We start from the raw sequence: 24,208 nt of genomic DNA, 5'->3' as shown, positions 1-24,208 counted from the left end.
TGTGTAATGACTGAGAATGGGCGTGAAAATGAGCCCAGAGGGGGACTGAGATGGCGGGTCTGTTTCGAATGAATGAGGGAGGAGAGAGCTGCCACTTTCAGTTTGTAATTTTATCCTTCTGGAACTTTTACCATCTCTTATTTCTCTCTGAAAAGCTCCAGAGAGACAGAGGCAGGCGGCAGAGTGTAATTATGGGTAATGTAACGCCCGAGTGTTGGCGTCCGGCCTGGAGGCGTGTGTGCGAGCGTGGCCGCAGGGTTTTCTGTCTCAGCTGAGCGTGTTTGTAATCACACTGTCATATCTCCACTGCCGCACCCTGACGCCCAATCAAAACTCATTAACTCAGTTTCTGCTTTAGCGTGCAGGGTGAGAAACACACTCAAACTTTATTTCCTGTCAGATTACGTTTCATATTTGTTGTGTTTATGTTTGTAGTCTATACAATCTGGTACAATCAATTACATGCGATGATGCAAGATGCTTTTGATGATTAAGATTAAGATATATATAAATGACTAATAATTTCCTTCTATAGATTTGAATTGCATATGCATATACACAAATATAAATGGTATACAAAATTATTTGATCAAAAATACAGTTAAAACAGCCATATTGTGAAATATCATTACGATTTAAAATAACTGTTTTCTGTTTAAAGTTTCTATTTATTTCTGTAATGCAAAGCTGAATGTTCAGCATCATTACTCCAGTCTTCAGTGTCACATGATCCTTCAGAAATCATTCTGATATGATGATTTGATGCTCAAGAAACATTTATGATTATTATCAGTGTTGAACAGTTGTGCTGCTTCATATTTAGGCTTACGTGGAAACTGTAAAACATTTTTAAGGATACTTTGATTAATAGAAAATTCAAAAGAACAGCATTTATTTGAAATAGAAATATTTTGTAATATTTGTGTAACGATGTTTGTTCGTGTGGGAAGAAGGAGGCGGGAACCGGCGAACAATAAACAATAAACTTTAATCAAATAAACAAACAAACAAAGTGAAAGTAAAAGCGGCAGCCCCTCACGGCCGACTGCCGCACACACACATAAACAAAACCATAAATAAAAATACAACTTAAAATCCAGGCCTGGTCCTCTCTCGTCCTTAACTGTCGTCGCTCCTCCTTTATACTCCCGTCACTCTTCCGCGAGAGACGAGGCCAATGCGGCACGCAGCTGGCGCTCATCATCATAATAATGACCGCGGCCTCGTCCCGCTCTCACGGTCCCTCAGCCTCGCTGCTCGCCACAATTTGAAATGTCTTTTTATGAATTTGATGCATCCTTGCTGCACAAAAGTATCCATTTCTTTCTTTATATATAAAAAAAAAAAATCTTACTGACCCCAAACTTTCAACGTTAGAGTGTGTGTGTGTGTGTATATATATATACTGTATATATATATATATATATGTGTGTGTGTGTGTGTGTGTGTGTGTGTATGTGTGTGTGTGTGACCCGTGCTGGCAAAATAAGTCGCAATGAGCAAATAAAAAAAGAACATTTTCTATTAAATAACTTTCAAAAATTATGTATGATTTGTTGAATTTGTTTGAAAAATACACCTCTGTGAAGTCGATAGAGTCAGCAAAGTAAATTTTTAGAAAAATTGAGATCACCCAAAAATGAAAATTAGCCGATGATTTACTCACCGTCAAGTCATCCTATGTGTATATACCATTCTTCTTTCAGACGAACACCATAGGAGTTATATATATAAAAAAAATGTCTGGCTCTTCCAAGGTTTGTAATGGCAGTGAATGGGTAGTTCTGTTTCGAAATCCATAAAAGTGCATATATCCATCATAAAAGATATCCAGACGACTCCAGTGGGTTAATAAAGGCCGTCTGGAGTGATGCGTTTGTGTGAGAAAAGTATCCATATTTAAAACTTTATAAACTAAAAGCTTCTGGCAGACGGCCGTACACATTGATTTACAGCAAAAGAGTAACCCTTGAACGCAGAAGCACAGAGGATAGAGCAAAACAAAACACTGGTCTAAAACGAGAATGTTTAAAGAGAAATGGCAGAGGATGTAGATATAAGAGAAGAGGGGCTTGAGTTTTTTGCCCAGCACTATCCACGAGAGGCGTCAAAGCTTGTGATGCTCCTGTACATCGCGTCTTTAGCGTAAGTTGACTTGCATACAGCTTTCTGCCGGAAGCTAGTTATTTTAGAGATATTTTTCTCACATAAGCGCACCGCTTTGCCTCAGAAGGTCTTTATTAACCCCCCGGAGCTGTGTGGAGCACTTTAATGGGGATAGATGCACTTTACCACTTGGACAACTTGGATATTTGAGTTGACACCATTTTACAGTGTAAATGAAATATAAGCATATATGCATATGTGTGTGGAACTGTACCTGGCATCACAGTCTTCCTGCAGGCCACACATTTGGAGGAAAACTCATTGCAGTAACACTCGTTACACACCAGGGCGTCTTCCTGACAGGTGAACGGCTTGTCGGCCAGAGAACGGCTGCAGCGCGAGCAGCGGAAACAGTGTTCGTGATAATGCCTCTCCTCATAATACAGCTCCTGAACACAGACAGCACAGGAACACATAAAGATTTATATTTAGTTCAACTGTAAATTATATTAAAAAATTCTAGAAAATCATGCGGTACTTCGTTTATTGAATTTATTTTAGATCTTGTGACCATGCAGACTGAATACCCTGGATAATTCAAGAAGTTAGACGTGGCCTGTTGCACATTTCCTACAAAAAAGTGCATTTTATTCTATTTAATCACAGTTACATCATCATATTTTGGATCAAAGCTGAACAAAAGGTGAAGCGAGGTGACACAGCTGGTTGTGCAGGAAATTCTATGACTAAAAGCATGTTGAAGCAAAACAGATCTTGCTGTTCTCTGTGTCACTTCCACTACCATGAAAGGAATGGTGTCTACGCAATGAAAACATGCTTTACTATCGTCCACTAATCCAAGCTCTCAAAGATCAGACGGCTATTAATTCTGAACACAGAACAGAAGCTTCTGTTAAACCTCCCTGTGTTCGCCTTAGACACTTGAGATCTTCCAGTGAAGATGTGAGAAATCAGATCTGAGAGATCTCGCCGTCTCTATGTACACAGTTCTGTTGATGTTAGTGACGGTGTGCTGTTTCTCACAGACGTTGAATCAAAACTGAATGGGTACAAATCCGACAAACTCATATTAAATCGAGTTTGATTCAAACTGAAAATTAAATGGGCATAGAATCAATGTGAATCAGATTGGATTGAATAAAATTAAAAAGAAAACTGAACTAAATCAGAATCGAATCAGATTAAATCAGATCCATCCATTCATCCATCTCTGTAAAACCCAACACGTTAAGCTAACTCATTTCATTTGAGGAAACTGATTACCTCAATTCAATTAAGTTTAACAGTAGTTATGAGTACTCTGAACTTATTTTAATCGAGTCCACTAAACCAAGGGTATTTCTTAATATACATTTAAACTTTACACTGCATTCAAATACTTTTTACAGCTAAAACTTCACTATATTGAGTAAAACAACTGAAATTACAAACTTTAAATGAACTCAGCGCTTGCAGTTACTGCTAGCTCACAATAGCCAATACGTTAAGCTTACTCATTACATTTTAGGAAACGTATTACCTCAATTAATTTAAGTTTAAAAATAAATAGTTATGAGTACTCTAAGCTTGTTTCAGTTGAGTTCATTAATATAATAATATTTTTTAATGATTCTTAATATATGTTGCAGTTAAGTAATTAAGTGGTTATTAGTGTGTAAATCTGGTAATGCTGTTTGTTGAGTTGTTTAATCATCCTCTGCTGAAATCTTTAGAGATTGAATGTCTTCTTTTGTCTTCAGCTGATTTCATCTAATGCTGTGGCTGAAGTCAGGTGTAGTTCTTGTGTTTCTCTTTACTTCAATGATTCTGCTTATTATCATCAGGTGTTCATCACTAATGCTCATTTATCACTTATTTAATCACTGAACAATACAATCTTCCTGAATACCCTGGTTAATTCAAGAAGTTAGACGTGGCCTGTTGCACATTTACAGAAAAGTGCATTGTGGCGAGCAGCGAGGTCGAGGGACCGTGAGGGCGGGACGAGGCGGCGCTCATCAGGGAGGATGAGCGCCAGCTGCGCGCCGCAGCGATCTCGGCCCTCGCGGAGGAGTGAGGGACTATAAAGGAGGAGCGACGACAGTGAGGGACGAGAGAGGACCAGGCCTGGATTTTGTGTTATGTTTTATTTTGTGTTCGCTGCAGTCGTCCGTGAGGGGCTGCAGCTTTTATTTTCATTTTGTGAGTGTTTGTGTGTAGGCGGCAGTCGACCGCGAGGGGCTGTCGCCACCATCATTATTTTGTGTTTATTTATTAAAAGTTCTTTTGATTGTCCGCCGGTTCCCGCCTCCTTCTTCCCGTACAAACAACGTTTACTACATGCATTTTATTCAATTTAATCACAGTTACATCAATCATCACTTATTTAATCACTGAACAATACAATTATTATCCAATTATCATGCTGGGAACTAGAAATGTTCTATAACTCATTCAGTTTGAGTTCTGTTTCAGTCATTGTGTCCACATAACGTTCAGTAATATTTGAGTGCAGTGAAGTCATTTTTATTTAGTACATATAACTGATAGGGCTGGGCAACAAACTCAAGCCCCTCTTCTCTTATATTGACATCCTCCGCCATTTCTCTTTAAAAAATCCTGTTTTATCTATCTATCTATCTATCTATCTATCTATCTATCTATCTATCTATCTATCTATCTATCTATCTATCTATCTATCTATCTATCTATCTATCTATCTATCTATCTATCTATCTATCTATCTATCTATCTATCTATCTATCTATCTATCTATCTATCTATCTATCTAATAGAATTGAACAATACTGAACTGGATCAGTTCACAATTAATCAGATTCAAATGTGAATCATAGTGAAATTGAATCAAATTAAATCAGATACCATGGTACTGAAAACCATCTACCATATAGTATTTACATGATACTCCAATTAAACAATACTGACACTTATCAAATGCAATCAAAATTAATCAAATTCAATTCGATTAAATGGAATCTAATTAAAATAAAAACAAATACATCTGAATCAAACCAAAGACTTTATATTAAGGAAGACGGTGCATTCCGATTACTTATGAATGGGAGAAAGTGCAACATCCAATATGGTAAATAAGCCCCGCCTTCTAAATCAAAGAGCCAATCGGTGATTAGTAAAGTCATCGCGTCACTGCAGCTGCCATCAGAAGCTCCGGTTGCTATAGAAACAGGCAGTGTTCTGAGTCGTGCGCTTAGGACTGCGCAAGCGCATTAGCTTTGTCCAGGCTAAACAAATTTTTTGTCATGATTCAAGCGTTTAGAAACAAAATGTATGAGACAGCTGTTGATTTCATTGGTGATTTCAAAGATGGCCGCCGAGTGAAATGACTTGTCTTAAAAGGGACTTTGATCAAACTGAATCTGATTGAATCACCAAATTCAAACCAAAAAGAAACACTGCCCGTTTTACATCACAACTCTTTACAAATCTCCAAAGTGAATTATGAGATTTTGATGCTTACATTCAACCACAAAATACACAATACATGATGAGGATCTCTGTAAAACCCAACAGCCTGTGAGTCACTGATTCAGAGCAGTTTAAACTCAACTGTGTTAAACCTGTCATACAATAAATGATGACCTTTCAGCCAAATGACCCACAAATCATCACGTCTACAGATGACTGATGGAGAACGCAGGAGAAAAACACAGAAAGAGAGAGAGCGTGTAGTAGTAGTATTTATGTAGTGTGCATTTCTCCCAGTGGATGTGTAAGTCAGACGGTGAGCGGCGTGCTGTGGCGACTGAGGCCTGCTCTGTTTGCATTGGCCGTCTGCTTCACTGCTCTGTCACCCGTGACCATGACCAGCTGTGAGCATGGAAATCGATGACGAATGATACACAGATACATCTCCTAAATAGTATATGGAGTAAATTTATGCCTGTGTGTGTAAACTCACTGAAGAGCAATCATAAAACACATGAACACACAACACAAGTGGAAGCAATTGATAGCAGGGTTTAAACATACTGTGGAAGTTTGAGAGTCACACACACACATAAGAACTCTTATGAAAAAGTACTGTGCTGGTATCAGATATAAACTATATGAAACATACCATGCTACTAAATGTTTACCATAGTATTTACATGGTACTCCAAGGCATTTTAACCCTTATTTGTGGTAAGATGATAATATTATGGTATTTTGAAATAAACCCTGTTACTGAAAAACAACCATGGAACTCCAAGAACTTATAGGTATATACACCGATCAGGCATAACATTATGACCAGCGTTAAATGAATAACGCTGTGTATCTCTTCAACAGGGCACATGTTAGTGGGTAGGATATATTAGGCAGCAAGTGAACATTTTGTCCTCAAAGTTGATGTGTTAGAAGCAGGAAAAATGGGCAAGCGTAAGGATTTGAGCGAGTTTGACAAGGGTCAAATTGTGATGGCTAGACGACTGGGACTGAGCATCTCCAAAACTGCAGCTCTTGTGGGGTGTTCCCGGTCTGCAGTGGTCAGTCTCTATAAAAAGAGGTCCAAGGAAGGAACAGTGGTGAACCGGCGACAGGGTCATGGGCGGCCATAGATGCACGTTGGGAGCGAAGGCTGGCCCGTATGATCCGATCAAACAGACGAGCTACTGTAGCTCAAATTGCTCAAGAAGTTAATGCTGGTTCTGATAGAAAGATGTCAGAATACACAGTGGATCGCAGTTTGTTGCGTATGGGGCTGCATAGCCGCAGACCAGTCAGGGTGCCCATGCTGTGACCCCTGTCCACCACCGAATGCATCAGAACTGGACCACAAAGCAATGGAAGAAGGTGGCCTGGTCTGATGAATCACGTTTTCTTTTACATCACGTGGATGTCCGGGTGCGTGTGCGTCGCTTACCTGGGGAGCACATGGCACCAGGATACACTATGGGAAGAAGGCAAGCCGGCGGAGGCAGTGTGATGCTTTGGGCAATGTTCTGCTGGGAAACCTTGGGTCATTCCATCCATGTGGATGTTACTTGAACACGTACCACCTACCTAAGCATTGTTGCAGATCATGTACACCCTTTCATGGAAACGGTATTCCCTGGTGGCTGTGGCTCTTTCAGCAGATAATGCGCCCTACAAAGCAAGAATGGTTCAGGAATGGTTTGAGGAGCACAACAACGAGTTTGAGGTGTTGACTTGGCCTCCAAATTCCCCAGATACCACAGCACACCTTCAGGGGTCTAGAGGAGTCCATGCCTCGACGGGTCAGGGCTGTTTTGGCAGCAAAAGGGGGACCAACACAATATTAGGAATGTTTGTTGGATGATCATGATGTTATGCCTGATCGGTGTATATATAATTTACATATATAATTATGTAACTACATATAAACTATTTAAATATTTTTGAATGAATAACTTTGTTGGATCCCATAGGTGATGTTTAGTAAAACACTCACCCGTGAGTTGTGTTCGATGAGCTCTTTGCACTCCTGGCAGGTGTTTGCATACAGCCGGTCGTAACAAGGGACGCAATGGGGAACATCGTCCACCTGGATGTATTTCCTGCCGTACAGAGACTCCTTACAACCGCCACAGTCAAATGGCTCTGACATGACGTTCTGCTCCGCTCCTCTGACTCATACAACACAGTCGGTGGACTGAGAGGCTCTCTAATCCTAAAGAAAAACAAGATTTAAATAAAGTTATCTTTGAGGATTATCTGTGAGTCTTTCCACATCAGAAGAATTATATAGTCTGTAATCAGTGATGAATCCGTTTTGATTTGGCAGTAAATCCTTCATCACAGTAGGCCTGAAGGTTTTTAATTACTCAGTGAGTGGAGAGAAAGAGCGAGGGAGAGAAATAAAGAGAGACAGACAGCAAGAAAGATACTATAGGAAATAGGAATCTGAGTCTATTATCTCTCATTAACCGGATCCAGACGGTCATCAGGATCCTGTGGGGAAACAAGCGGTCACGTATATGTGTGTTAAATGTGTGATCATGACCGGCGTCCACTGTGTGTCCTGGACAGAGCGTGAGAATAAACAGATTCCCACACTAAAACGCACTGAATCTTTTCAAACAGAAACAGCATTCAGCAATATATCACATTAAAGAAGTTAAGTGTTGAGTAAAACAAGGGTTAGTTCACCCAAAAATTAAAATTCTGTCATTAATTACTTACCCTCATGTCGTTCGACACCCGTCAGACCTCCGTTCATCTTCAGAACACAAATGAAGATATTTTAGTTGAAATCTGATGGCTCTGAAAGGCCTCCATTGACACAATGGCACGGTTCACTCTCAAGACCCTTAAAAGGTACGAAAGACGTCGTTACAAAGTCCATCTCACTACAGTGGTTCTAAAATAACTTTATGAATCGGCGACAATAGTTTTTGTGAGCAAAAACCCCTATATAACGACTTACATAGTGATGACGATTTCAAAACAAGGCATCATGAAGCTTCGAAGAGTTATGAATCAGTGAGCCGAATCATGATTCGGATCGCGTGTCAAACCGCCAAACTGCTGAAATTTGGCGATTCAAACCGCTGAATCGACTCGCTGATTCATAACGCTTCGAAGCTTCATGATGAAATCGTCATCACTATGTAAGTCGTTATTTAGGGTTTTTTTGCGCACAAAAACTATTCTCGCCGATTCATGAAGTTATTGTAGAACCACTGTAGTGAGATGGACTTTGTAACGACGTCTTTAGTACCTTTTAAGGGTCTTGAGAGTGAACCGTGCCATTGTGTCAATGGAGGCCTTTCAGAGCCATCAGATTTCAACTAAAATATCTTAATTTGTGTTCCGAAGATGAACGGAGGTCTGACGGGTGTCGAACGACATGAGGGTAAGTAATTAATGACATAATTTTCATTTTTGGGTGAACTAACCCTTTAATGAGAAAACATGTAGGGTGGGACTTCTTTTAACCATTGAAAGTAGACTGGATCTTACAAAACAGGCAAGTTTTGGAGAGGTTGAGAGTTCCCCTCGGCCACGTCTGAATGCCTCCAGTCCCAAACTCCAGGACCCCTTTCTCACAGAACTATCAGGCATAGGCATATTTATTTATATAGCATATTATATAACTTATAACATATGCTTACATTTAATGATCGGTTCATCTTTCAGCGAGAAACTGTGTTTAATTTACAAACGTTTATTTTGAAATGTAAGTCAACGATATTTGGAGGAAGCTAAAGTCTTTGCATGTGGAGACCCTGGTCCCGACTCCCGTTTTGGCTTGTTGTAATTTACACCCTTATGCACACTTATACAGGTTTATATTCAACGCACAATGTGTGGAAGACAATTCGTTAATTTAGACATGCAATGAAACAAGTAACTGACTAACTTTTTTTTTCTCTGCCTGCCTCCCTTATTCCTGCTCTCCTCTGGCATGCTTCGTGGGAGTCGTTCTGATTGTAGAACATGCGGTTCTAATGAGATGTAGAATTCCCCGAGGGTCAGAGACATCACAACTCCCTTTTATGACAGTGATATTGCCGTCTCCCCTCCTTCATATCCTGGTCAAACCCCCAAATGAGTGAACGGCCTTGTAAACTGGAAATAGCTATGAATCACGCTCAGAGTCCGCCGAAACCATCTTGATTTTGTTGAGAAATGGCAAGAGCGATGCAGTACAGGACTTTGAGTGACCCCTCATGTAAACAAATGAACATTCCTTCATGAGCACCGAGAGGTTTACCAGTCAGATGTTTGGACACACTGTCATATTATAACCATTTTCCACATTTTACAATAATAGTTAAGATAACAAAACTAACACAAATGGTAGTATTGGAATGTAGTGACCAAAATATGCTGATGCTTTGTCTAGATTCCAGTTCTGTTCCCACAGGACATTCATCAACAAACTTACTCTTATCCTAGGACCTATCCTGGAACTTTTGAAACAACTATTTTAACTTATAAAATAAAAAATAAAATAAAATAAAATAAATAAATAAAAATAAAGTAAATCAAAGTAAAGTTAAAATTAAGCAAAATAAAATAAAAAATAAAGTAAAGTAAAAAATAAATAAATAAAATAAAAAATAAAGTAAAGTAAAACAAAAAAATGAACATACATAAAACTATTGAAGGAGTGTATGCATGATAAGGAGTGTTATATGTATTATTATTGTTAAAAATAAATGAAATAAAAATAAAATCAAATATAAAATGAATCAAATAAAAAAATAAAACAATCACATACATAAATATACACTACATGCAGAATTATGAGGCTCGTTGATTTTCTGATCATATTTTTTTTTTCAGGCACTTTTGACCAATTCCAAACCACATTAATCTTAATAACTACTATTAATTTTGTATTTAATCATTTATAAGTGATATACAATTGTTCATGAAGGCTGGAAATTAAAAACGCCTTATATTCAGGTGTACAGAATTATTAGGCACGTTTTCTTTTACAGATAAAATTAACCAAAAAAGAGATTTAACTCGAAAAATTATTAAATGCCTATGAGAAGGATACAATACTAATGCAATACTAGACATTGCAGTGCAGGCATGACCATTGGACAGTGAAATGCTCGTTGGGTCAGCAGGGTCAGACAAAAACTGGCGGTGGAAAAAAGACACCTGTTAACTGCAAAAGAATTAAGAATTAAAGGGTTAGTTCACCCAAAAATGAAAATTCTGTCATTAATTACTTACCCTCATGTCGTTCGACACCCGTCAGACCTCCGTTCATCTTCGGAACAGAAATTAAGATATTTTAGTTGAAATCTGATGGCTCTGAAAGTCCTCCATTGGCTCAATGGTACTCTACACTCTCAAGACCCTTAAAAGGTACTAAAGACGTCGTTACAAAGTCCATCTCACTACAGTGGTTCTAAAATAACTTTATGAATCGGCGACAATAGTTTTTGTGCGCAAAAAACCCTAAATAACGACTTACATAGTGATGACGATTTCAAAACAAAGCATCATGAAGCTTCGAAGCGTTATGAATCACTGAGTCGATTCAGCAGTTTGAATCACCAAATTTCAGCAGTTTGGCGGTTTGACACGCGATCCGAATCATCATTCGGCTCAGTGATTCATAACGCTTCGAAGCTTAATGATGCTTTGTTTTGAAATCGTCATCACTATGTAAGTCGTTATTTAGGGGGTTTTTTCGCACAAAAACTATTGTCGCCGATTTATAAAGTTATTTTAGAACCACTGTAGTGAGATGGACTTTGTAACGACGTCTTTAGTACCTTTTAAGGGTCCTGAGAGTGTAGAGTACCTTTGTGCCAATGGAGAGCCATCAGATTTCAACTAAAATATCTTAATTTCTGTTCCGAAGATGAACGGAGGTCTGACGGGTGTCGAACAACATGAGGGTAAGTAATTAATGACAGAATTTTCATTTTTGGGTGAACTAACCCTTTAAGGTGAAGAATTAAGTGTGAAACCATCAGGAACCCTTTAGTCTCCAGCGCCACCATTTCACAGATCTGGAACCTACCTGGAGCCTCCAGAAGTATGTCAGGATCTCAGAGACATAAGTTAGTTAAAGAATTCTAAAAAATGACCCCCACTTAATGAGAATCACAAGCTGAAGTGTTGTAAAATATATATTAAAAAAATTATTAACAGTCAGGTAATGTATAATGCCAATTACATAATCAATTCAAAGATAATCCATACATAATATCAAATACTTTATAGCAAAGAATAAGATATTGTTAAAGTCAAGACGCTCCGCGTTACGGGCCAACCTCATTACAGAATTGCGCCCCAAACTCTCTGCCACATCGCTTTAAGTAGCTCAGACCAAAGCGAAACCTCTTTCAAATGGAAACATCTGATAACAAAGGGAATTTAAATTGAATCGATCTCCCATTTGCCTGGATTGAAAGAAGAGACCAAATGGCTCCAAAAGCCACACCCATCATAATATGTAAAATATCTCTAAGCTCTAAAAACTCTTATTACCTTCTTGTATACTTCTGTGGGGACAAGATTTTTGTACCAGTCGCACTGAGGCATTTCAAACAATATCAAACACATAATACTGTATGAGAATTGACATTAAATCCAATAGATTTTGGGTATATTTCGGTGATCTCCCAGCATGAAGTGGAATAGGATGGAGGAAATTCAGGGGAAGGGAAATACATGTAAATTAGAGCCATTCTCAATTTATTCACTCAAAAGTGTCCTTTGTCCTCCACCAGACAATCTGGCCTTGCTTTTACAGTCTTTCAGTTTCACACTTAATTCTTTTGCAGTTAACAGGTGTCTTTTTTCCGCCACCAGTTTTTGTCTGACCCCGCTGACCCAATGAGCATTTCACTGTCCAATGGTCATGCCTGAACTGCAATGTCTAGTATTGCATTAGTATTGTATCCTCATGGGCATTTAATAATTTTTGACTTCAGTCTGAGTTAAATCTCTTTTTTTGGCTCATTTTATCTGTAAAAGAAAACATGCCTAATAATTCTGCACACCTGAATATAAGGCGTTTTTCATTTCCAGCCTTCATGAACAATTGTATATCACTTATAAATGATTAAATACAAAAATAATAGTAGTTATTAAGATTGATGTGGTTTGGAATTGGTATAATGTGCCTGGACAAAAAATATGATCAGAAAATCAATGTGCCTTATAATTCTGCACGCAGTGTATTGAAGAAGTGATGAGGAGTGTTACATTTATGATGTACACTTAATGATGTGAACAGCAATTGACTATCCAGTCCAATTCATCCACTTAATAGAATGGTAACACTTTTACAATAAGGTTTCAATTAGTTAATGTATTAACTAACATGAACTAACCATGAGCAATACATTTGTTACTGTATTTGTTCATCTTTGTTAACGTTAGTTCATAAAAATCCAGCTGTTCATGGTTTGTTCATGTTGGTTTACAGTGCATTAACTAATGTTAGCAAGATTTTAATAATGCATTAGTAAATGTTTAGATTAATAAATGCTTTGTAAGTGCAGTTCATTATTAGTTCATGTTGTAGTTAACTAATGTGAACTAATGAACCTTATTGTAAAGTGTCACCGCATTTATTAATCTTTGTTAATGTTAATTTCAACATTTACTAATGCATTATTAAAATCTTGCTAACAGTTAATGCACTGTAAAACAACATGAACAAACCATGAACAGCTGGATTTTTATAAACTAACGGTAACTAAGATTAACTAATGCTGAACAGAGGTGTTGTTCATGGTTCATGTTAACTAAAGCATTAACTAATGTTAACTAATACAACCTTATTGTAAAGTGTAGCCAATAGGGTCAAATAAAATAATTAAACAATTACATAACATGTAAAAACATTAAGTAGCAACTAACAAAAGTATTTTAAAAACTACAACAAACCATAAAAATGATCATAAAGAAAGGATAAGAGAGACAAATGTGTAAGTGTTTTGGAATGGACATAATGTAAGGCGATGAGAAGAGAATGTGTGAATCATTCCAAGTAACTTATTTTTCAGATCATATGACATTACTCCCACTACGCTGACATACCAGTCTTTGTGTCTCGCTGTACGGTAGACGTCTAACTGACAGCTCATTTCATGACTCACAAAAGAGTGTCTGCACGTCTGTGCCATTTTATTAACCATTTTATTCCAGTGGAAAAGAACCGGAACATTTAACAGACCGCGGCAGATCTGTGTTTTTAGCTAAGTTTCTAGATTAGTAGGGCTGCAACTAAACCCAATTTGATAACCGATTAATCAAAACATATTAAAAACCAATCACTGAATGACGAAAAACCACACATAATCTATACAAATATCTGATTTGAATTGCATTTGAACCCCCTTACAAACGTTCAGACAACAAAAACCTATTTTAATCACATTTACGACTACATTTATCCTCGTTTTCTTTTTCCTAATACCCCTCTCCCATAAAGATCAAACCCGATTTCATTCCAAAGGACGCTATATAACTTGTAAGCCTGCCATCTAAAGCAGAACATTGGCAAACAACTAATCAAATAAATTCCACAGCATTCCCACATGATTAAACCTGCCTCCACAAGGTGCAGATTAATGACTTTGCATAACAAGGAATATTTTCCGATCCACATGTGCACCCTTTTATCAACAAGACCATCTGAGATGCCTGATGCCGCCCATCCAAAAACAGTACGAACTTACACAGACCCCATGCAATGGCAAATCCAGGAAGGGCGTCTCTGTTCTGGTTCCACCTCATATATTCCCCAAGCCGCAGGTCTCTAAAGAAACACGCTGCTAAATGGTCTGTAAAACCGAGCACTAGAACAACAAAAACTTTCTTTGAATGTGGTTTCCACAGGTATTCTATGCACTGGAGTCCTGCTTATTCAATGCATCGTGTGTTATGAGAAGAAAATATAATGAACCCCTAATTTGATACAAAATTACTCACACATAGTACGTTATTCAATAACTGCAAAAGTTTCCAACGCCGTTGTAGGAAAACGAACCTGGTTAACTGTGTTCTGTGTGTGTGTGTGTGAACTTTGGAAGTTTTTTGTTGCCTGAGGTCTATGTTCCAGTGAAATGATTGCTATTGAACACCTGCGGGCCAAATGTCAGTGTAATAAAACCTTTACGTTTCATTCTGAAGCCATTCTAAATGAATCCATCAACATATTAAACATGTTGTCTGTGGATTTTAAATTCATCCCAGATTTAGAGTACCACAAAAAGTACTCAATGTCCACTTGCGTGTAAAGTAGTTAAACTTACATTGCCCATATTTGTGACAGATGTTCAGACTGTGAGTGTCTAAGTTTAGTTTGGGAGCAAAACAAGTGAATGGGAAAGACTCGGAACAGACAGTGAGAAAGGTATACTACATTTAAAGCTTTTTTTCATGACAAAAAGATTAAAGCTCTGGGCCAATTTTTTGGGGATTTCCGCCTGGATTTGGCCTACCCAAATTGAAAAGCTTCCCATACCCACATACAGTGATCTAAATACACACTTTTGGTGTCATTTTACAGGAAACCCTTTGAAGTTACATAAAACAGGGCTAAAAGGGATAAACATGTAAGTATATGTTGTCTGAGCTGTAATACACCAGCCCCCACCCCCCCAAAAAAGAGAGGCGCTTTTTTTATTTTTTAGGTTATAGATTCAGTTTTGAAAATGTGTAACTCAGGCCCTGTGTTCTAGCACCCTGCAGACAGTTTGGGCTGTTTCAACTAGATTCCAGAAAATACTGTAAAAAACAATTTTGTCTGTATCATGTTGTATGCAACATTTATTCAAATGGATCTGAATGGACCCCCCCCCCCCCCCCCATACTAATATACAGTGTTACAAAGCGGAAATTAAATAAAAAAGGTCATAATCCTCCATTCAGATTCATTTGAATAAATCTTGCACACAACATGATACAGACAAAATTGTTTTTTTTACAGTATTTTCTGGAATCTAGTGGAAACGGCCAAAATGGTCTGCAGGGTGCTAGACCACACAGGGCTTGAGTTATACTCTTTCAAAAATGAATTTATAACCAAAAAAATAAAAAAGGGGGGTTGGGGGGGTTATTACAGCTCAGACAACATATACTTACATGTTTATCACTTTTAGCGGTGTTTATGTAACTTCAAAGGGTTTCCTGTAAAATGACACCAACATTTTGTATTTAGACCACGGTATGTGGTTATGGGAAGCTTTTAAATTTGGGTAAGCCAAATCCAGGCGGAAATGGTCCCAGAGTAATTTAGTGTAAATAAGTTACTTTGTGTAAAACAAATGCCAAAGTGATGCATGTCTCCAGAAAGTAGAGACTCTAAGCTTTCAAATGGTACCATATGAGGTCCGAGCTCCTCCACAGACATTTAAAATGTAAAGTATATACTTGATGATGTCATTCCTGTAGGGTCCGCAGAGTTTAAAATCCTTAAAAAATGGTTAATTGGGGTTCTATAGACTCAAATTTAAAGAATGCTATGCCATAAAGGTTCTAAATAAGGACAAAATGCTTTATACTTTCATGTTAAATAGGCCGTTTTTTTCAAGTGATAAAGTATGTTTATGTTTCAAGTGTTAAGTATGTAATTAAAACACAATGATTGAATTAAAACTGCATCCATAAAATGATCTCATGATAGAACCCCTTAAACGTTCTATGTTAACCTTTAAAGGGATAGTTCACCCAAAAATGAAAATTAGCCCATGATTTACTCACCCTCAAGGTGTATATGACATTCTTCTTTCAGACGAACACAATCAGTTATATTCAGTTATAAAAAATGTAAGTAAATCATGGGCTAATTTTCATCCCTTTAAGGTTCCATATAGAACCTTTTCTTCTAAGAGTGTATTAAAGAGTTACAGTAGTAGTTATTAATTCACATATTTCTGACAAATGTTATAGCTGAAACAGTCGGACTGTGAATAAAACTGAGAAAGACTCTGAATTAATAACATGCAACATAAGAATTCTGGGAAATGAAGCAAACTGTAATTAAAGCAAAACTTATGAAGAATAAATACCAATTTGGGGAATTAAAAATATGTTTAGTTCTGAATCTAATATCTTGGTTGAGATCTTGGGAGGGTTGTTTACTCTTAAGAACAATGTGTCTTCCTTCCACGGGACATGTTAGAGCCAGCTTTAGATGTTTAGCAAACAACGCAGCCGTCATACGATGCTTATTAAACATATCTATATGCCAGAAAGGTTTTATTATGTGAAAAGAAGGGATTACACAGCTTTCCTTTTCCAGTGTTTAGGCATGCTTTTTGAAAGCATTCCCCTTCAAAATCTCTTTCTACACTGATCTTAGACACTTATCACTACATTTGACTGGTAAGACAGCCATGTGCTGAATATAATGGATTTATAATTCTCATCTGTGGTGTGAATAACAGTTCAACAGGTTTTTGACCTTAAAAATGATTTCATACATGCTTCAACAAACACAAAAGATTCAAAGCAGTCATCATATGCAATATGCATAGCATAGCAACATGTTAACAGCCACTTGGTCAACATAGCAACGCCTTTGCAACCACTCAGATTACCTTATAGCCATGCATAGCAACATAACAACCAAACATCCATCCACCCACCATCTCCATTGTTGCTTTGGATAAATGTAAACGTCTGCCAAATAAATTTACACATGCACTGTAAAAAAAACCATGTCTCCGATTGAACATTTTCTTGTGACTGATGATCACATCTATTTTTTTTAGTTGGCCTAATTGAATTTCTGTGAATTAAATTGCATCAATTCACAGAAATTCAATTTGGCCAACTGAAAAATTTAGATGTGATCAGTCACTAGAAAATGTTCAATTGGAGACCTACATTTTTTTTTTTTACAGTGTGTAAACCCAGTGCTGTTTACATATTATTACAGTTTTTCTCAGTCGCTTTGGTACATTTCTCGAATCGTCCTCGACATTTGCAAAACAGCAAGTACATTTCTGAAACAATTCGTACAAATAGCAAAACACCATGGATTACCTGCAAAACCCAGTCTCTTGCTCAAAATCCTTAGGTCATCTCTCAAAAGTAAATATCTGTGTCAATGAACATGTCAGTGCCATCAGAATGACAAGTCCTTGTGTCATTGTGTATGAATAAGACGGTCAAATTGCTTTGTCATATTGTCAATATAACTGTACTCTGGAGGGATGTTCTGATGTAAATATGGCTAAAATTTTGATGACAATTATTGTAAATTGTAGGTTACACCTTAGTGTATGTGGGAGTTTGAATGCAAGAGACTGGACAAGATTCACATTTATGCTTTTACTGTTTGTACTGTAATTTGTTGACAGACCATGTCATTGCGATACAGAAAGGAAAAGACAGCACTGCATAGCACAAAGGAAAAAAACCCCAGAAAAACAAAAGTAGAAATGTGAACGTCTAACGGAAATGGATAGAAATATACTTGTTCAACCATTTTGCATGTAAAGTCTTATGCTATGAACTAATGCCTAAATGTTGTGGGGGTGAGACTATTCAACAGAGACCCATTATAATACATTTTGATCAACATGACATAAGCAACTATTAATGTAGGAAACAGCAGAGAATTGTACATAATCATTTGCATGGACGTACACAAGCATTTGCAACTTGTTCAAAGAAATGAGAAACTGCTTTTTTGATGTGCACAAGTGACACAATGATGTGAAGATTGAACAGGTAGCTTTGAGAATTTCAATTCTGATCTGAGAAATGTACCAAAGCGACTGAGAAAAACTGTAAAATATTAACTAAACTATTATAAAAATCATGGTCGTATATACAAATATTAGAAACATTTAAAAATTAGAAGAAAAACTTAAAGTTAAGAACTTAAACTTAAAGTTAACAAAACATAAATGAAAATACTAACTGAAATAAAAACTGAAATTTGTTGAAATTGAAATACTCAAACTGAAATTAAAAATAATATAGGCCTAGTAATATACAAAAATAACAAAATTACTTAAACTTTAAAATAAAACTGAAAACTGAAAACATAATATAATATATACACAATAAATGCTACAATAGTAACAAAAACAACACTATGAATTCAGCAACAACAACAACATTAATGTAAGTAGTTTTTAAAGGGGGCATGCCATGAATTTGTTTGACTCATTTTAATATGTTCCTTGAGGTTCACATATGATGATATGTTTTTTGCTAAATACGTTTTTTAGCACGCACACACGCACGCACGCATGCACTCACACAAAACAAATATGCATACCTTCACCAGGTAGCTTGTATGCCAGCCGAACTTAGCCCCGCCCACAACATTTGAGGTCGGGAAGTTCGGTCTGGACTTGATCCGTTGTGGAGCAACTATGCTCGAACCAGAGCTGTTCTGACCAATCAAATTGTCAGGGCGGGCTTTATACGATGATGGACAGATGATCAACAGTAACGTAATCATGCACGTCACCAAAGAGCGCTTGGGTTAAATTCGTTCTAATCCTAAATAGAGAACTTGTTTGTATATGCGTTCACCTTTACTATAAATGATGATCGGGTTGGTAAGTACTCTGTGTATCCTTAAATTCTTTTTACAACATCGGCAAAGATTGTTTACACTCATCTTCTTCTTCTACTTCTTCCAGCGTGCGTGCAGTCGAGTTCTGTTGACAACTATGTTTCGCTCCGTTGTTCTGATTGGTTGTAAGTCTATCCAATTGAGTGCAGAGGCATTTTCTTTCCTGGTTCGGTTGAAAGACGCCTCATAATCACAGCCCAATGGAGCAGTATCAGACTCATATTCTGACTAGAATTGAGTATGACGACGTCAGGCTAATCACCAGGTATTTCATACCTTCATTTCTTATCCATTTTGAAGGGGCGGCTCCTTTAAGTCTTGTTTATGATTGGCTAACGCCACTGCATAGGAAACAGTATCAACGCCCACTCGCAATTGCACATGAGTAAGTGTAAAAAAAACATTATCCATATAAAACCGTAATTGAAAAGTATTTTTTAATTGTTTACTTAAATTGTTTGTGATGTAGCTTCTGTCAGATCCAATACATTTGGCTGCTTCATCTTTCAACAACTCTTTTCTCTGTGAACTCTCCATTACACCGTGCATTCCTTTACGAAACAACCTGCTGTTAAATGCTCTAAACAAACATTTCATCCTCAAATGCCATTAAAAATACTGTAAACCACCCAATTTTTCCTGTCGCTGAGATCCTAAACGAGCTGTATAAACTGGATGCGTCAAAGGGAAAGCTCTTTCACCCTTACATACATCCAGTTGTCTCAAGTGCGCAGAGTGTGTCAGAAACTGAACGTGCATCCGTATACTATATCAGTGTAGACGTCGTCAGTGATTATTTGCTTTTGTCGTGACGCGACGCTCACATCCGGTGTAGGCAAATGTCAGCCATTAAGTGACTGAATGCAAGTAATAATTTTTGTACATTTATATAGCGCTTTTCTAGGCACTCAAAGCGCTTTACACATAGAAGGGGGGAATCACCTCAACCACCACCAATGTGCAGCATCACCTGGATGATGCGACGGCAGCCATATGGCGCCAGAACGCCAACCACACACCAGCTGATTGGTGGAGAGGAGACAGACTGATGAAGCCATTCAGTATATGGGGATGATTAGGAGGCCATGATGGACAGAGGCCAATGGGCAAATTTGGTCAGGATGCCGGGATTACACCCCTACTCTTTATCAAAGGACATCCTGGGATTTTTAATGACCACAGAGAGTCAGGAACTCGGTTTAACGTCTCATCCTTAGGACAAGTGGGCGGGGCTTATGTTGATGTCTTGCTCTGGAGGCAATCATATGTAAATGTATTGCCCATGTGACATCATGGATCCCATAATAGGTGTGTTCGACGACGCTGTGCAGACTGATCGGTGTATGACATCAAAGTACTGTGAGAGCAATTAGAGAGCAAACGGCTCTGTTTTTGGAGCTTTCTTAAATAAATGCCTTGTTTATAATGAGAAGGACATTTTAAATTGCTCTGTGATGTGCCAAAGATTGTGCAATCACGTTCGAAAAGGTCACGCTAGACCTAGGCGGAATTACCGCCCCAAGCGAACATGCGAGGACGAATACAAACGCCCTTAACCAAAAAACACTTCATCTTCAACTTCAAAATCATCAGACATAGTTGTTTTACCTTTTTTTTGCTAAAGGGCGTTTGTATTAGTCTTCGCATGTGCGCTTTGTAAACAAGGGGGCGATATTTTTGCCTACATCTAGTGTGACCTTTCCGACGTGATTGCGCAATCATTGGCACATTGAAGAGCAGTACAAGATGAGCAATTTAGGTGAAAAGTATATTCATGTTGTTTTATGTTTTTTTTTAATGTTGATGGTTTGGCTAGATAAGACCCTATCCGTCTCGTCTGGGATCGTGCAGAGCCTTTGAAGCCTTTTAAACTGCATTGATTTGGACCTTCAACATTTTGGTTGTCGTGGAAGTCTATGATGGGAAGAAAAATCCTGGAATGTTTACCTCAAAAAACGTAATTTCTTTCGACTGAAGAAAGAAAGACATGAACATCTTGGATGAGACGGGGGTGAGCAAAATATCAGGACATTTTCATTTTTGAAGTGAACTAATCCTTTAAAGGGGTTATATGCGTTTTTCTGAAATTTAAACTCGCGACTGACACCTGTGGCCAAAAAACAGAACTGCTCTCATTTTCTGCTCGCTCTCGCAGCGGTGGTGACGTCACATCCGCAGACAGCGCGGGAAAAGACAACCCGCCAGAAAATAGGAAAAATAGGATACAGGCTTATAGGTGCACCCACTGTGAGCGGACAAGGTGTCAGTATGCTCATCAGGAGATGTTTGAGTCATAAATGGTAAAATAAAAAGGCTATTGTAACGTTTCTTTTGGGGAAAAAGTTGCATATAGACCCTTTAAGATAAAACTTGCAGGGTGTTTTATTTGTTCAAAGACCACTTATATGTCAAAAGATCAAGGCAAGTTTTATTTCTCATGTCATGACCCCTTTAAAAGTTGTCCCATTTTGTCTAGTGCAGTGTGTCTGTAAGCCTAGTGTTCTTCACTGGCATGTGTCCAGCTATTGTCTCTCTGCCCTGTACCACCCTGTGGGAATGCCACTGTGGTCAGGGCCATGGTTGGGAAGAATTTGATGGTTTCAAAAAGGGCAAACAAAGGCATTTTTCGTCCTAAAAATGGCACATTCCACTCTTCAGGCTGAGAAAAACCAGACAGAGTTCTTAGAAAACCAACATTTCTGCCATTTACTCATGGAGAAAGATTACGCACGGCATACCAGTTTTCAGGCCAACTAAAAACATTATGTGGTCACAGCCCCCCACCTCCATATATACACCCATCCCATCAGACCTGTTTGCTGGATTTGAGTGGAAATATACAGTTCGGTGCCAAATTCGCTGTATGTCTGGAAGTTTCTGGTGACATCATACTCTTTGACGGTGGAAAAAGCGATTGTGGACACCACAGTTGGCTTGCGGATAGAGAACGAATGCCGATGTTAGTCTTAATTGCTCTTTTACAAGCCATATTTACCAAGCTCTATAAACAAGCATCATGTTTACCTACTGGCGCCTTCCCATAATGCCATGTTCCATCCATGCCTGCCATTACAATCAAACTAAATGAGGCAGCTTTTTAAAGAGAGGTCAAAGATAGTGTTTCAGTATGTAGCAGTATACACAAATAAGGGCATATACCTATTCTACACAAGCAAACAAATGTTGATTGCAAGCATGTGGTCCCTCAGTACATATACGGTAACGTCCCTTCATACGTAAAGGGGTGATAGAGAAATTAAAAATAGATAATTTCCCCTTGGACACCAAAGCGATTCCAATCTGGTTACACTTTATTTGAAGGTGTCTGTGTAATTATATATTTAAGTACTGAGTAATAATAATTAACTACATTTACTATAGGGCATATGGTTAAGATTAGGGTGTGGTTTTGGGTTAGTTGCATAATTATGCACAATTTATAGTAATTGCAATAGTAATTATGTAACGTGGAACAAGGACACTGTAAAATAAAGTGTTAGTGAAAATGTCTTTAGCGTGTATAACGTCTTAATTATTAAAACATGTTCATGTCTATTCAATTTCCTATCACATTAAATGTTTTGTCTGGTTGGGATTGTAAAAGAAAAAGGTACAGACTAAATTGTCCCAATTTCCTTTTTTTTAATGATGTGGTAATGACGCTTAATGATACTTAATGATGCTACATTAAATTAAATTACATTTTAAAATCACATTAAAATACTGTATTGCCATAACAACTAGAATTGTTCTTCTTGGGCTTGTACAAATAAAACCACACAGTATAAATACAACCATTGTCATTGTCACATGACCAGTATCAATGACATACTGTTTTAGTTTTTGTTAATATTTTGAGTTGTTCTGTTTTCAGCTTTGGTATGTGTTACGTGTTATAATTCATGTCTTAAAGTTGGGCCTCAGGAATCACAACCTTCAAAAATACTTCATAAGGACTGGTAATGTAATGTAGAGTCCATTCACTGAGTTCTTGGGTAGTTCTTGTAGCATTAATCTGCATGACAGTGTGACTAATGCATTAACGTCCAGGATACAAAATACATACACTTTGAGATATATAAATCCTGCCAGTGGAAGAAAGCGCTCTTCTATTCATCAGAGACTTACATCAGTCTGAAAACTCAGCCTCCATCGATCTTCCTCAGCAACAGTGAGTGTCCACAGAACTTCATCCCTTAAATTTATGAGAGCCTCATTCTCCCCTCATTCAACTCCAGTGACTACAATCTGGGAAGTATTTCTGCCATCTCTCTGAGGAGTCTCTATTGTTTTAAAGCTGCTTCATGATGTTAATGTTTATAAAAACCTTTATTCCTAATTGTTCAGATTTAGCATTTTAGATATGGGTATAATATAACGGTGTATAAATCACACAGTGCTTTTTGTAAGTACTGGAAAGGAAATCTGGGAAGGAGAAAAGACACAGAGGAACAGAGAAGTGTGGGCAAATTCCATCTTAAGACTGGTGAGAAACAGAAACAGAGATACGCTGTATGTGTGTGTGAGAACTGCCTGCATTCTGGACCAAAATAACTCACTTTTCATGTGGCCTTTGTCGCCGAGCCCCAGGGGTGCCATACACACAAACTCCAATGAAACTGTCATTGTTTTATAGAAAATGTTAAACTGTACTCCTTTGAGTTTATTCCAAAATGACTGTACCACAGCTGAACTGAACAACACAACAACAACGAAAACTGCTTTAACATAAGCTTTTCAAAAAGGGGTTCCTATTATATATATATATATATATATATATATATATATATATATATATATATATATATATATATATATATATATATATATGTGTGTGTGTGTGTGTGTGTGTGTAGGTGTGCTGTCAAATCGATTAATTGCGATTAATCGCATCTAACTTAGTTTTTGTTTAAATAATATATGTGTGTGCTTATAAATATGTGTATATATACACACACATACATATATAATTTAAAAATATATATTATGTAATATGTATACTATACACGTATACATTATGTGAACAAAAACTTCGCAATTCGCAATTAATTGATTTGACAGCACTAATATATGCCAGTACTAGTAATCAAAATA

General features: G+C 37.6%; 1 protein-coding gene across 1 annotated transcript in view; it reads right to left on the bottom strand.

The window, feature by feature from the left end:
• The window catches only part of fhl3b (four and a half LIM domains 3b), a 33,466-nt gene that overhangs the window by 8,550 nt on the left and 708 nt on the right, over positions 1 to 24,208 (bottom strand). The window contains exons 2-3 of the mRNA XM_079829309.1: positions 7,541 to 7,759; positions 2,381 to 2,555 (exon numbers count right to left, since the gene is read on the bottom strand). Coding sequence (XP_079685435.1) covers positions 2,381 to 2,555; positions 7,541 to 7,696 — 331 coding nt within the window. The 5' untranslated portion in view covers positions 7,697 to 7,759. The remainder of the gene's footprint in view (positions 1 to 2,380; positions 2,556 to 7,540; positions 7,760 to 24,208) is intronic.

The sequence above is a fragment of the Gobio gobio genome (assembly GCF_949357685.1).
Source record: "Gobio gobio genome assembly, chromosome: 11".
In the NCBI taxonomy this organism is placed as follows: domain Eukaryota; kingdom Metazoa; phylum Chordata; class Actinopteri; order Cypriniformes; family Gobionidae; genus Gobio; species Gobio gobio.
The sequence above is the reverse complement of the archived record's forward strand: the minus strand, read 5'-3'. Positions and strand labels throughout refer to the sequence as shown.